Source organism: Salvelinus sp. IW2-2015, linkage group LG5 (genome assembly GCF_002910315.2).
Source record: "Salvelinus sp. IW2-2015 linkage group LG5, ASM291031v2, whole genome shotgun sequence".
In the NCBI taxonomy this organism is placed as follows: domain Eukaryota; kingdom Metazoa; phylum Chordata; class Actinopteri; order Salmoniformes; family Salmonidae; genus Salvelinus; species Salvelinus sp. IW2-2015.
The window spans coordinates 5,817,970-5,832,509 of record NC_036844.1 but is presented as its reverse complement, the minus strand read 5'-3'; the positions used below and the strand labels follow the sequence as shown (position 1 = coordinate 5,832,509).

Here is a 14,540-nt window from a genome sequence, read left to right as displayed (position 1 = left end):
TGCAGTTACCTCAGAGTTTCTAAACCCAGTGAAGAATTCTTCCTTAGTTGTTAAATTTCTCGAAATCAAAAGGCACAACCTAGATTCCAGCCAATGTCTCCAGTAGTTCAACATGTTATTACTGCAACCTCGTGAAAGTGACAAGCTAACATGTTTTCATTTTTGTCAAAAACAACTTTATAACGAAGGGTTGCCTTTGATTTGATGACCTGCAAATGTGCAGTTCGTTGCAAGACAACCGTTAGACCCGATTATGTGTTTCTATACATGAGCTTAGCTAGCCAACGTCGCCATGACATCGCCTACAAGTGTGATCTGGGATTTCTATTGGAGAAGCATTCCTTTTATTTATTTATTTTTTACCCCTTTTTCTCCATAATTTCGTGATATCCAATTGGTATACGGACTCAGGAGAGGCGAATGTCGAGAGCCATGCATCCTCCGAAACACGACCCTGCTTGGCAGAGTGATGAATCACACTTCACGCTCTGGCGGTCCAACAGACGAATCTGGGTTTACAGAAATGGTTTGCCGAGATCGGTGTGGAAAAAGTTGACTGGCCTGCACAGAGCCTTGACCTCAACCCCATCGAGCACCTTTGGGATGAATTGGAACGCCGACTTTGAGCCAGGCCTAATCGCGCAACATCAATGCCAGACCTCACTAATGCTCTTGTGGCTGAATGGAAGCAAGTCCCCTCAGCAATGTTCCAACGTCTAGTGGAAAGCCTTCCCAGAAGAGTGGGGGCTGTAATAGCGGCAAAGGGGCGACCAACTCCATTTTAATGCCCATGATTTTGGAATTAAATGTTCGACGAGCAGGTGTCCGCATACCTTTGGTCGTGTAGTTTGCCTTTAGATTTTGAGAGAATGAACAACTAAGGAAGAATTTTTCACTTATTTTATTGACTTCCCAAACACCGGACTGGTCTGTTTGGTCTGTTTCGCAAGTGTTCCTTAAAGTCTTGTGATGTTGCGCCTTTGGGTTTAGAAACCCTGTGGTTTTAGCCTAGTCTTGCTAACACCAGCCTCTCTAGCTTGCTGTGTAGTCACATGGGTCACAAGTCAGCCATGCTAGTTTTAGCTCATGTGGTGCTTTCAAGACAACAAGGAACTCTGGGAAAGGAGAAAATGGCAGTGAAGTTTCAATAAGATGGCGTGTCAAGTGGAGATGAGAGTGAGAAGAATTGGATTACATTGGCGAATACAAAAGGAAATAGAAGTAAAGTGGTAGTGGAATGTAGTAAATTCAAGCCTAGTTCTGATTCTTTTTTGGTCAGAGTAAGGGTTTTGGATAGAGGTTAACTGGGAGATCCGATTGAAGTCTGTAAAAATTGAGGATGAGGTGGCGCCGATGAAAATAACAACAAATGGGTTTATTTAGTTGTGTATCTATGGAACGGAAAGAGCGTGTTATGTGCCAAAAGAATATATCGGAATGGAATGTGTTGTGTGTGGATCTTCGAAGCAGGGCACCTATCAAGGGTGTTATCTTTGGGGTGTCGCTAGAAGAAAAAGCAAAGGATTATTTTGACTATAACAAATACTCAGATGAAACATATTGTGCTATTTATCACAGACGACTTTTTCCTCTAATGCATCTTCACTGTCAGTTTCCTGGCCTCTCTTCCTCACCAGTGTCATGATCAAAGGTATGATCAAGAGCCTCACATACGCTATATCGTTTGGTCATTGTGCTGCCACAGAATGAAAAGGCCTCAAAAAAGATTTATATACCAGAGCTGTGAGAAAAGTTCTATATTTTATTGAAACAACATTGCGATTGTTAATGAGAATGCCAACAGGTGTGGTTCCTGTGGGGGAAAGATTCTATAGGGGAAAAGTTCCCGTGGGGGTTAGCATGGAAGCCAAGAAGGGGAGTGAGGTGTGTGTGTGTGTGTGCGTGCTCAAATACACATGCATGTGGGGGTCTGGGAGAGGAAGTGTGTCCTTCTGATGAATGTGCATGTGCCTGAACTCAATTTTATACACTAATTGTAGTCTCACCCATTCATTTCTAATGACCGGTCATTTTTGACCGGGAACACCACAGGTGTACAAAAGTGAAATAAAACACCCAAAATGTAAAGAAAATCATCAAAATGTTGATCATCAAGATGCCCTGTGTGGACAAAGGCATGGAACCTTATGACAATCAGATTAAATGAAGTACATTTTTCAGAGAGAGAACTTGTAAATCGGTCCAATTCGACCGGAACAGAGCAGGAGTGTTAAAATGTACTTAAGTAGTGGTGGAAAAAGCCTTCGTGCAGTGTGATAAATACAAAATATTTGGCCATGTGTCAAGTGTATGACGGGAGGGGTATCTATGCCAGCTGAGCCTAAATTCTGCAATTGTGGTGGTGAACATGCACCCAAACTTCTGAAGTGTCCTGTTTGGGCGAAGGAGACCGAGGCAGTAAGAATAAGGGCTGTCCAGCACGTCTCCTATGCAGAGGCATTGAGAAGAGTGGAATAAAGGAGTGAAGTTGAAGAAATAATGGTAGTAGGAATAGAGACACATAGAGACACCAGATAATATTCCTTGTCAACAGAGGGATCCTGACATGTTGCATGTCAAGAAGGTGGACTTTGTAGCGTTTATTGCATTGGTTATAAACTGCACTGCGCAAACAGAGGGGAAATCAGAGAAAATAGGCATCATTGTGAGTGCGGCTGAGCGTTATTTGGGACTCAAGGATTTTACAGCAGAGGCATTACAAGGAATCCTGTCGATCAGTGCGCTGTCCTTACAGGCACCTGAGCCTGTTTAGGGATCGCACAATGGAAATATTTTTTGTTTCAATGGTAGTCTGCCATAAAACTTTAAAGAAGAAGGGGGAAAAACGACGTCAAATCATGACATCATTGAGCTTCATGTCGGGAAGTCGGAGCCTGTTCAAAACAACTGGGAACTAGGGAAAATACGAGGTCAAATCATGACGGCATTGATCTTCAGGTTCGAGCTCAAGAAATAGGCCCGAATTCCCGAGTTGGATGACCGTCCTCGACTAACCTGTACCCCCTGTATATAGCCTCGTTATTGTTATTTCATTGTGTTACTTTTTTAAATTATTATTTTATTTTATTTACTTTAGTTAATTTAGTAAATGTTTTCTTAACTCTATTTCTTGAACTGAATTGTTGGTTAAGTGCTTGTAAGTAAGCATTTCACGGTTAAGTCTACACCTGTTGTATTCGGCGCATGCGACAAATAGAATTTGATTTGAATCAAATAGTTTTTTTCCAGTCTGAGTTTTTTTTTTTTCACGAGTTCCCAGTTATCTTGAACGTAATGAAGTCTCACGTCGTAGATGTTCGAGTGTTTCTTGTGTTTTGCATGTTACTGTTTAATAAAAAATAATAAACAAAAAATAAAGTTGTTTGAACGCGACTTTTGCTGTCGCATAATGATTACGTAGGAGGAAGGACCGTAGCTGATTTGCACTCCGCCTCAACACTCCTAAATGATAAGCTAGGCAGCTACATTTTCATTTTAAGAAAACATGAGAGTAACATACATCTTGTTCGGATATTATGTTTTGATATCGAGTGTTCTTGTGAATGCGTTCGAACCAATCTCAACCACAATTGTCGGTGCGGGAGTAACGTTAGGCCTAGCAGCAGTGGGGCAGAAAATGTACAATCATTTACATGAAAGTTGCGAGCCAAAATGGGTTACTTTTAATTCAACAGGTATGTGTACAGCTACATATTAAATGGTTGTGTTAACGTGGTTTACTTAGGCTATTTGATCATGTAGACACAGTCAGTCCTTTTGCGTTTTAGTCATCCAATTGCTTATTGATCTCCACCAATATACCATTGGCCTACTTTAGTGGGTCATGAAATATTGTGTGGATGAAGGGCCGAAAGGTGACGGGCAGCATAAAAAAAGAGAAAACAATACCTAAAATCTATAAATGTATAATTCTTGTGAAATGTACAGTACCAGTCAAAATGTTGTACACACCTAGTCATTCAAGGGTTTTTCTTTATTTTACTATTTTCTCCATTGTGGAGTAGCAGCTTTGCACCATCTTGGCATTTTCTCAACCAGCTTCTTGAGGTAGTCACCTGGAATGCATTTCAATTCACAGGTGTGCCTTGTTAAAAGTTCATTTGTGGAATTACATGTAGGTAGAGTTATTAAAGTAACTATGCATAGATAATAAAAGATTAGCAGCAGTGTAAAAGAGGGGGGGGGGGGCAATGCAAATAGTCTGGGTAGCCATTTGATTAGATTTCAGGAGTCTTATGGCTTGGGGGTAGAAGCTGTTTAGAAGCCTCTTGGACCTAGACTTGGCGTGCAGGTACCACTTGCTGTGCGGTAGCAGAGAAAACAGTCTATGACTAGGGTTGCTGGAGTCTTTGACTATTTTTAGGGCCTTCCTTTGACACCGCCTGGTAATAGGTCCAGGATGGCAGGAAGCTTGGCCTCAGTGATGTACTGGGCCGTAGGTTTGGTCCTGCCCTCTTCATGACTGTCTTGGTGTACTTGGACCATGTTAGTTTGTTGGTGATGTGGACACCAAGGAACTTGAAGCTCTCAACCTGCTCCACTACAGCCCCGTCGATGAGAATGGGGGCGTGCTCGATCCTCCTTTTCCTGTAGTCCACTATCATCTTTGTCTTGATCACGTTGAGGGAGAGGTTGTTGTCCTGGCACCACATTGCCAAGTCTCTGACCTCCTCCCTATAGGCAGTCTCGTCATTGTCGGTGATCAGGCCTACCACTATTGTGTCATCGGTAAACTTAATGATGGTGTTTTAGTCGTGCTTGGCCGTGAGTGGACAGGGAGTACAGGAGGGGACTGAGCACGCACCCCTGAGGGGCCCCCGTGTTGAGGTTCAGCGTGGCGGATGTGTTGTTACCTGGGGTAAACACCTCCCAGTTGCAGAGGGAGGTGTTTAGTCCCAGGGTCCTTAGCTTAGTGATGAGCCTTGAGAGCACTATGGTGTTGAACGCTGAGCTGTAGTCAATGAATAGCATTCTCACATAGGTGTTCCTTTTGTCCAGGTGGGAAAGGGCACTGTGGAGTGCAATAGAGATTGCATCTGCTTCATCTTACCACTTTTTTTATTGAATGAGTCACTGGTGTTTCCTGCTTTAATTTTTGTTTGTAAGCAGGAATCAGGAGGATAGTATTATGGTCAGATCTCTGTGTTTGGAGTAAAGGTGGTGTATACTTTTTTCCCCTTCTGGTTGCACATTTAACATGCAGGTAGATATTAGGTAAAATGGATTTAAGTTCCCTTGCATTAAAGTCCCCGGCCACTATGAGCGCAGCCTCTGGATGAGCGTTTTCAGGTTTGCTTATGACCGTATATAGCTCATTGAGTGCGGTCTTAGTGCCAGCATCGGTGTGTGGTGGTAAATAGATAGTTACGAAGAATATAGATATACCTTCTCTAGGTAGATAGTGTGGTCTACAGCTTATCATGAGATACTCTACCTCAGGCGACTTGCTTGCTTGGGCCAAGAAACARGAGCAATGGACATTAGACCAGTGGAAATCTGTCCTTGAGTCCAAATTTGAGATTTTTCGTTGCAACCGCCGTGTCTTTGAGACGCAGAGTAGGTGAACGGATGATCTCCGCCTGTATAGTTCTCACCGTGAAACACGGAGGAGGAGGTGGTGATGGTGTGGGGGTGCTTTGCTGGTGACACTGTCTGTGATTTATTTAGAATTCAAGGCACACTTAACCAGCATGGCTACTACATCATTCTTTCCATCGATACGCCATCCCATCTGGTTTGCGCTTAGTGGGACACCTCCAGGCTGTATAATGGCTATTTGACCAAGAAGGAGAGTGATGGAGTGCTGCGTCAGATTACCTGGCCTCCACAATCACCCGACCTCAACCCAATTGAGATGGTTTGGGATGAGTTGGATCGCAGAGTGAAGGAAAAGCAGCCAACAAGTGCTCAGCATATGTGGGAACTCCTTTAAGACTGTTGGAAAAGCATCCCAGGGGAAGCTGGTTGAGAGAATGCCAAGAGTGTGCAAAGCTGTCATCAAGGCAAAGGGTGGCTACTTTGAAGAATCTCAAATATACAATATATTTAGATTTATTTAACATTGTTTTGGTAACTACATGATTCCATATGTGTTATTTCATAGTTTTGATGTCTTCACTATTATTCTACAATGTAGAAAATAGTAAAAATAAAGAAAAACCCTTGAATGAGTAGGTGTGTCCAAAGTTTTGACTAGTACTGTATATCTATAGGCTATTTTGAGGTTTGTATTTAATTTGTTTAGGCTCTGACGTCAGTGTGTAAGCTTTTGGGTCTAATGCCGCATTCAAAACAACTGAGAACTCGGAAATCTCCAACTTCAGTACGTTTAAAACAACTGGGAACTCAGGGGAAAAAACTAGCTCACACTGGGAAAAATTGATTTTAATGGTCATCCAATTCGGAATTCCAACTCGGGCCTATTTCTAGAACTTTGACTTTCCCACCTGAAGATCACCGACGTCATGATTTGACCTCGTACTTTTCAGAGTTCCCAGTTGTTTTGAACACACCATTACATGATGACCAGACTGTTTGAAGCCACTGCGCATGTTGATTTTGCCATCCACACCAGATGCGATCAGGACACAGGTTGAAATATCAAACCGAACTCTGAACCAACTATATTAATTTGGGGACAGGTCGAAAAGCATTAAACATTTATTGCAATTTAGCTAGCTATCTTGCTGTTGCTATAAACATTGGGTTATTTTGCCTGAAATGCACAAGGTCCTCTACTCGACAATTAATTCCAAAGATAAAATGGTAAACAGAGTTTGTTTCTAGTAATCTCTCCTTCAGGCTTCTTTGGACGTTATATGCCGCAATTTAGCTAGCAACCGCTAGCTAAATTGCCATTTAATGTTTTAATGCTTGGCAAAATCAACATGCGCTCGTGCGCATGTTGATTTTGCCAAGCATTAAAACATTAAAACATTAATTAGCGGTCTGGTCAGCATGTAAAACATTAATTAGCGGTCTGGTCAGCATGTAACTGTACACGCGCCAAATAAGAGCCCCAAAGTGGAGGGGTCATAATACCCATTAAAGTTAGTGGTCAAACAGGGAAATGGTTCCAATTGTTTTTCTACCATTTCTTCCCCGTAAGGGATTTTAGAAACACTGAAAATAAGGACTGTGTTTCGTGTAGGCTTACCCTGGCGTGACGTTTTGATAACCATGTAAATCTCTTTCGGACAAGGTGACTTATCAATATATTTGGCTCTATTTACTCACGGATTCAAAAATGCTAATTAGCATCAAAGTACACAGACAAAAAAATCCATGCAAGCTCCTGCACATTATCTCTAGCTATCAGGTGTTGTGTCAATTTCAAACCCACACAAGACAGTTAACAGAATTGTCTATTTAAAGAAATGTAGCCAATTTATTCATTACTACATTAAGCTAACATTAGATAGTTAATCCAGGGATTCTAACTTTTGCCTTGATTTGGCAGTCTTGGCCATATCATCATGGCATTTGTAGTTCTTTATGATATCCACATTAGCAGCAAATTAGCATTTCATTTTGTGGGGGGTGGTAATACAGGTGAATATATTGATGAAAGTCACCTTGTCCTAGAGAGATTTACATGGTTATCAAAACATCACGCCAGGGTAAGCCTTCACTGAAACACAGCCCTTATTTTACACACTTATTCTACTATAGCCTACACGCCAATCGCCAAATGGTAACAGGCAGAAAAATCGATCCACTGAGGCAAGAAGGACAACGTCGAAGTTTAATTCACTTAGAGAAAAACTGCGAAATGGGAAGGGAGGGCCTGAGAAGTAATATTTGGGAAATATTTAGTGAAGTGGTAAAAGAGGATGATAGCAGTGCCGGCTATGTTATGTGTGATGATTGTGAGGCGCTATACAAATTTGACAGTTCCAAAAAAGGGACTTCAAATAGGCCTATGCACGTGAATGGAACTGTAACCTAGGCTACTGTTCAGATGGGTAGAATGGAAACTGAAATCTGGACACTAAGTGTGTAACCTCTCACATAGCCTTAATAGTAACTCCTGCAGATTTAAGCATTGCTTGCAGTAAAATTATACACCAAATGACTCGGGAACAGGACACCAAACAATTTTGACTCGGGAACAGGAGAGGAGAATTATTTTTTATTTTGAGAGAATGCGAATGCATAGTTAGCACCTCTACAGACGGTATCTATCTTTATCAGCCATCATAAGCTATTTCAACCACACTAAATATGCATCCAAGCCCAACTGAAATCGTATCAGAAACATTTTGGGTCATTTTCACAGCTAAACGCCTTTCCTTCGCGAAAGAGGCAGAGATGACAGAGAGAACTTAGCTGATGTCAACTAGATTGAAGCATTCATTCTGGTGAGCAAGGGTTTGTTTATTCTTCCAGGGCAACATACGACAGAAGAGAAGCTGCATCTATCTAATTGWAGGAGTTCACCAACAAATCGCCTACCAAAATGTCTGAAATTAGAAGCAGAAACAAAGCCTAAATCAGTCAAAAAAAGATCCTTCCACCATCTGACTGTAGCCTACAGCGGATTTTCAATATTAGCAGGTTAGGGTCGGGTGCTGGCCACAGATTTTCACTTTATCACATATAGTCTGGCGGTTGCTGATCGGTTATTAGCAATTGCGGGCGGGTGGGGGTGAACAAACAGCTGACCCGTGCACCACTAGACTACTTAGCAGCTGTACCCTACATGCATAACTAATCACATGTTATGAAGATAACCACCTATAATTAGTATAGAAATAATGTTGGTGTATTTGTAGCACGTCCCATTCATTAACACTTAATAATCAACTCCTTCCCTGTCATCAGGTTTGAAAGTGGCCCTAGATCAGAAGCTGTTTGGTCAACATGTTGCCTCCAGAGTCCTCCAGAAAGCTGTAACGGGTTTCATGAACAATAAAAATCCTAAAAAGCCCCTGGTGCTCTCTCTACATGGCTGGACTGGCACAGGGAAGAACTTAGTCAGCCAGRTGATAGCTGAAAACATCTACAAGGAGGGCATGGCCAGCAGTTTCGTCCATCAGTTTGTGTCTACAGCTCACTTCCTTCATCCGAGTCAGATTGAGAACTACAAGGTAAAACAAGTATTTTGTTATATTGAAATACAATATAATACCTTGTAACCGTGGCAGGGAAATTCACAATGGAGAATTAGGCTGTTAAAAAATAAAATCACTATTATGCATATTCTATATTGGYGTATTTAAATCTTACCCTACGAGTTCCAGAGTACTGATGGTTTTCTGTTCTACCTGATAATTAATTGCACCCACCTGTTGTCCCAGGTCTAAATCAGTCCCTGGTTAGATGGGAAGAATGGAAAAAATACATTTGAACAGGCTTCAAGGTCCAGATTTGAATTTGATGGTTCTATATGATACAGAATGTATAGCTGAAAATCATTTTTACATGTATTTTGCGGCTATGCTGTAAACTGTCTTCACTGCTGTAGATAAGTATGTGTTTAAACTGTTGTGACCATCCCCCAGTCTCAGCTGCAGCAGTGGGTCAAAGGCAATGTCACCAACTGCCCACGTTCCATGTTCATCTTTGACGAGATGGACAAGATGCACCCTGGCCTGATCGACTGTATAAAGCCCTACCTGGATTTCTACGAATATCTGGACGGGGTCTCGTACCGCCAAGCCATCTTCATCTTCCTCAGGTAGGCCAGACAGACCAGCAGTGTGTGATAAGAATTCATGTGTTGTTTTTGGAGACTTTTGTATTTTTTTTAACTGGATTTACATTCAAATATAGTATAGTAGTCATCCATCATCCTATCTTTCCCACAACTTAACGACTCGTTGTAGTGACCATATTTTTTTACTTAGCTGAAAATCAGCTGTGAATCAGATACGGAACCACAAAATTAAAGTTGAGTTACTTCAGATTTTGCAAATAAAATCAAATAAAAGCCTATTGGGGAACCCTGACCTAGGCCCGACATGACCCTAATGCATTTATAAACTACCCAATATCCGGACCAGTGAAAATTCTGTTCGGGCTAGTAGATTTTTGGCCAACAGGTCCGACCGGGCCAGTGAGAAGAAGAGAAACCCCCACTTTGGACCACGTTTAATATCTATTAGTTTGTTTTGCTCATCTCCATAGCAACGCTGGAGGAGAGCACATCACGCAGGTGGCCCTGGACTTCTGGAAAGCAGGTCGAGACCGAGAGGAGATCAAGCTGCAACACTTAGAACAAGCTCTCTCCCTGTCCGTGTTCAACAGCAAGCAGAGTAAGCCACCTCTTTGCTGTCCTTTAGGGCTGAAGCTGAACTTATGCATTTTGGTAACCCTTTTCCATATTTAACAAATCATACACTATATGTACAAAAGTATGTAGACACCCCTTTAAATTAGTGGATTTGGAAATTTCAGCCACACCCGTTGCTGACCGGTGTATACAATCGAACACACAGCCATGCAATCTCCATAGACAAACATTGACAGGAAAATGGCCTTACTGAAGAGCTCAGTGACTTTCAACCTGGCATTGTCATAGGATGACACCTTTTCAACAAGTCAGCTCGTCAAATTTCTGCCCTGCAAGAGATGCCCTGTTCAACTGTAAGTGCTGTTATTGTGAAGTGGAAACGCTTAGGAGCAAGAACGGTTCAGCCGCGAAGTGGTAGGCCACACAGGCTCACAGAACGGGACTGCTGAAGTGTGTAGCGCGTAAAAATAGTTTGTCCTCGGTTGCAACACTCACTACCGAGTTCCAAACTGCCTCTGGAGCAACGTCAGCACAAGAACACTTCGTCGGAAGCTTCATGAAATGGGTTTCCATGGCCGAGCAGCCGCACACAAGCCTAAGATCACCATGCGCAATGCCAAGTGTCYGCTGGAGTGGTGTAAAGCTCACCTCCATTGGACACTGGAGCAGTGGAAATGCGTTCTCTGGAGTGATGAATCACGCTTCACCATCTGGCAGTGCGACGGACGAATCTGGGTTTGGCGGATGCCAGGAGAACGCTACCTGGCCGAATGCATAGTGCCAACTGTAAAGTTCTGTGGAGGAGGAATAATTGTCTGGGGCTGTTTTTCATGGTTCGGGCTAGGCCCCTTAGTTCCACCATAGGGAAATCTTAACGTTACAGCATACAATGACATTCTAGACGGTTCTGTGCTTCCAACTTTGTGGCAACAGTTTGGGGAAGGCCCTTTCCTGTTTCAGCATCCCGTGCACAAAGCAATGTCCATACAGAAATGGTTTGTCGAGATCAGTGTGGAAGAACTTGACTGGGCTGCACAGAGCCCTGACCTCAACTCCATCGAACACATTTGGGATGAATTGGAACGCCGGCTGCGAGCCAGGCCTAATCTCCCAACATCAGTGCCCGACCTCACTAATGCTCATGGCTGAATGGAAGCAAGTCCCCGCTGCAAGGTTKCAACATCTAATGGAACGCCTTCCCAGAAGAGTAGAGCCTCTTATAGCAGCAAAGGGAGGATAAACTCCAGATTAATGCCCATATTTTTGGAATGAGATGTTTGACGAGCAGGTGTCCACATACTTTTTGTCATGTAGTGTATGTTTCTCTTAGGTTCGGATTTTTCTCTTTGTTACTAAGCCTGGGGTTAGAAGACTTGGTATGTTATTGGCGAATTTTCAGTCCTTCAGTACAAAGATGACCTGTGTTGCATCTCTCTATTCTGTCCATCTGCCTTTCTTGCCCCTGCCTATCTTATGACTATCCTTACCCCCGAGGCACTTGTGTACATCTGAGAGGAATTGGTGGTAGCGTCTTCTTGCTCATCTTATGACTGTGTCCCTCCCTCCCTTTCTCTGTGTAGGTGGGTTGTGGCACACCAGTCTGATAGACAAGAACCTAGTTGACTTCTTCATCCCCTTCCTGCCTCTGGAGTTCAGACACGTGCTGCTGTGTGGCATGGCAGAGATGTCCGCCAAGGGCCTGGAGCCTGACCAGGACGTGGTCGACCAGATGGCCAGAGAATTGGTCTATTTCCCCAAGAGCGATAAGATCTTCTCCGTCAATGGCTGCAAGACCATCGGCAGCAAGCTAGATTACTACACATAGTGCGTGTTTGAGATCGACTACGTTGCTGCCGGCGGCTGCAGACTGACTGATCTAATCATAATGAGTAGTAATTTAGGATGAAAGGTGGTTTGTAGGTCTGATCAGTCGGTCTGCAGTTGCTGACGGTAATGTAGACGATCTCCGAGGGAACAGCTACTGTATCTATCTACCTCCTACTCTACTGTGTGCTCTTTCTTAATGAGAACATCTCCGCCAGTCGGAGTGAGGAAGTCAGTGACTGAACCCAGAAAGGGAATGATGACCTGCCCCTCACGTCTCCCAATGTCAACACAACCATGTGGAGGACATCAACGGTCTCTCTCTGATGGCACTCCCTGAAGATGAACCAATGGACTACTGAGAGAGAGGAGGTTGAATTGAAGGAGATCAAAAATAAAATAACAGGGAAGTGTTAAAGTAAAAAATGTTATCCAATCAAGGTGCTTGATTCTAATTTATATATTCTATAAATGAGAATCTCCAAAAACTATATATATATTTTTCAGGGAATTCTGCTGCACATGAACTCAGTGGCAATTGAAAACTAGTTGTATATTAGAAACAAATGTGGTTTAAAGCTGCAATCTGTAATAATTTGTGAAACCAAACGGCAGCCCTGCCACTTGGTTTGCTGTTAATCTTAGGGATGCCAGGGCCAGAGAAGTGTAACCACTCTCTCCAAATGAGAGGGTGCTATGGATGCAAGAGCTCACACAGCCCATGAGATCAACGTGATAGTTATATTCTTCAAGAATCAATGTGTAAATATTGTTAATTGAAATAAGAATTGAACAGCTGTAACTTGCAGATTGCACCTTTTTTAATTGTCATTAAAAACGTAGCACTGAAATATTGTGCATTTGTGGTGCACGGGATACCCATAAATTGTGTATTTTATATCTGTCGTCAATACAGATATATCTAGACATGGAAAAATCCACCTTAAAACGTACATCTATTTTGCCTTTGTTTTTAATCCTTACTCATTCACCAGAAGCATTGTGTACATTTCAACATCTGTTGTCAGTTTAGCTTTGTGGGTATACAAGTATTTAGTGTGCAGTCCACACATTTTTTTATTTTTCACTTATTTCAAGATTGATCCAGATTTGTCCTAAATCATTTAATTGAGTAGCCCAACTGCCCTGTGTCTGTAAATCTAATGTATTTTTATATATATGTAGCTTAATCACAATGAAACAATTATGTTTTTTTTTTTGTACAATTGTATACTGTGCCTTAGTTACTGTTCTCGATCTAAACAATGCACAAAAAAATTATTACAGGAAGGAAGGTTCACTATTTGTCAGTCAAGTGTTTTTATATAGGAAAAATGTGTGTTTGTTTTACTTTTGTTTGAGTACATGCACAGTACTTAAAGTAAAAATACTTTAGAGTACTACCTAAGAAGTTTTCTTTGGTATCTGTTCTTTACTATTTGTATTTTTGTCATTTTTTACTTCACTACATTCCWAATGAAAATAATGTACTTTTTACTCCATACATTTTCCCTGACACCCAAAAGTACTCTTAACATTTTGAATGCTTAGCAGGACAGGAGAATTGTTAAATTCACGCACTTATCAAGAGAACATGTTGTCATCCCTGCTGCCTCTGATCTAGGGGACTCACTAAACACAAATACATATTTTGTAAATTATGTCTGAGAATTGGAGTCTGCCCATGGCTATCAGTACATTTTTCAAACAAGAAAATMATGCCATCTGCGTTGCTTAATATAAGGAATTTGAAAAGATTTTTACTTTTGATACTTACGTATATTTAGAACCAAATACTTTTAGACTTTTACTCAAGTAGTATTTTACTGGATGACTTTCAATTTTATTTGAGTAACTTTCTATTAAGGTATCTATACTTTTACTCAAGTATGACAAATGGGCACTATTTTTTTACCACCGAGTACATGAAATATCAAAAAGGTTAAAGGAAATGTAAGAACTCCTACTCTCTTCTTCCACCTGGTGGTCTTGAAGAACGGGACTGTAATGATGTTGGTCATCACTAACATCAGCAGCACTACTACCAGTCTGATGGTAAAAGATGTCAGAAAATTGGTTGCAATAGAAACACAAAATGAGGYGATTGATCATCAGAAAAACTGATCCTAGGTCAGCACTCATTATCAGCAAAACATCCTATTTCAGAATTAAAGCGTCTCTGAGTAGGAGTGCATATTGAATAAGATTACATGGGCCGTGGGGACCTAATCTTAGATAAGTCTCCTACTCTTAGACTCTATGAAAATGGGCCCAGATCTAAGCATCTGTGGAAATCTGGCAATGTTGACAAAGTCAAAAGTTAGTTCCATGTTCAGTTTACCTGTGACAATGAGGGAGTGGAACTCACTGTCAGAGAAGTTATGACGGAAAAAGTAATTCTTATTAACACAGGTGTAGTTCCTTTGGTGGAAGTAATCTGTAGCAGGGAAGAGGAAGGCAG

The 14,540-nt window shown here is 41.8% G+C and overlaps 1 protein-coding gene across 1 annotated transcript; it reads left to right on the top strand.

The window, feature by feature from the left end:
• The first annotated feature begins 3,401 nt into the window (after positions 1-3,401).
• LOC111963836 (torsin-1A) lies at positions 3,402-13,482 on the top strand. The gene is made up of 5 exons (XM_024147073.2): positions 3,402-3,695; positions 8,845-9,110; positions 9,525-9,700; positions 10,150-10,277; positions 11,836-13,482. The coding sequence occupies exons 1-5, from the start codon at positions 3,506-3,508 to the stop codon at positions 12,078-12,080; spliced, it is 1,005 nt and encodes a 334-aa protein (XP_024002841.1). The 5' UTR covers positions 3,402-3,505; the 3' UTR covers positions 12,081-13,482.
• Positions 13,483-14,540: the final 1,058 nt, after the last annotated feature.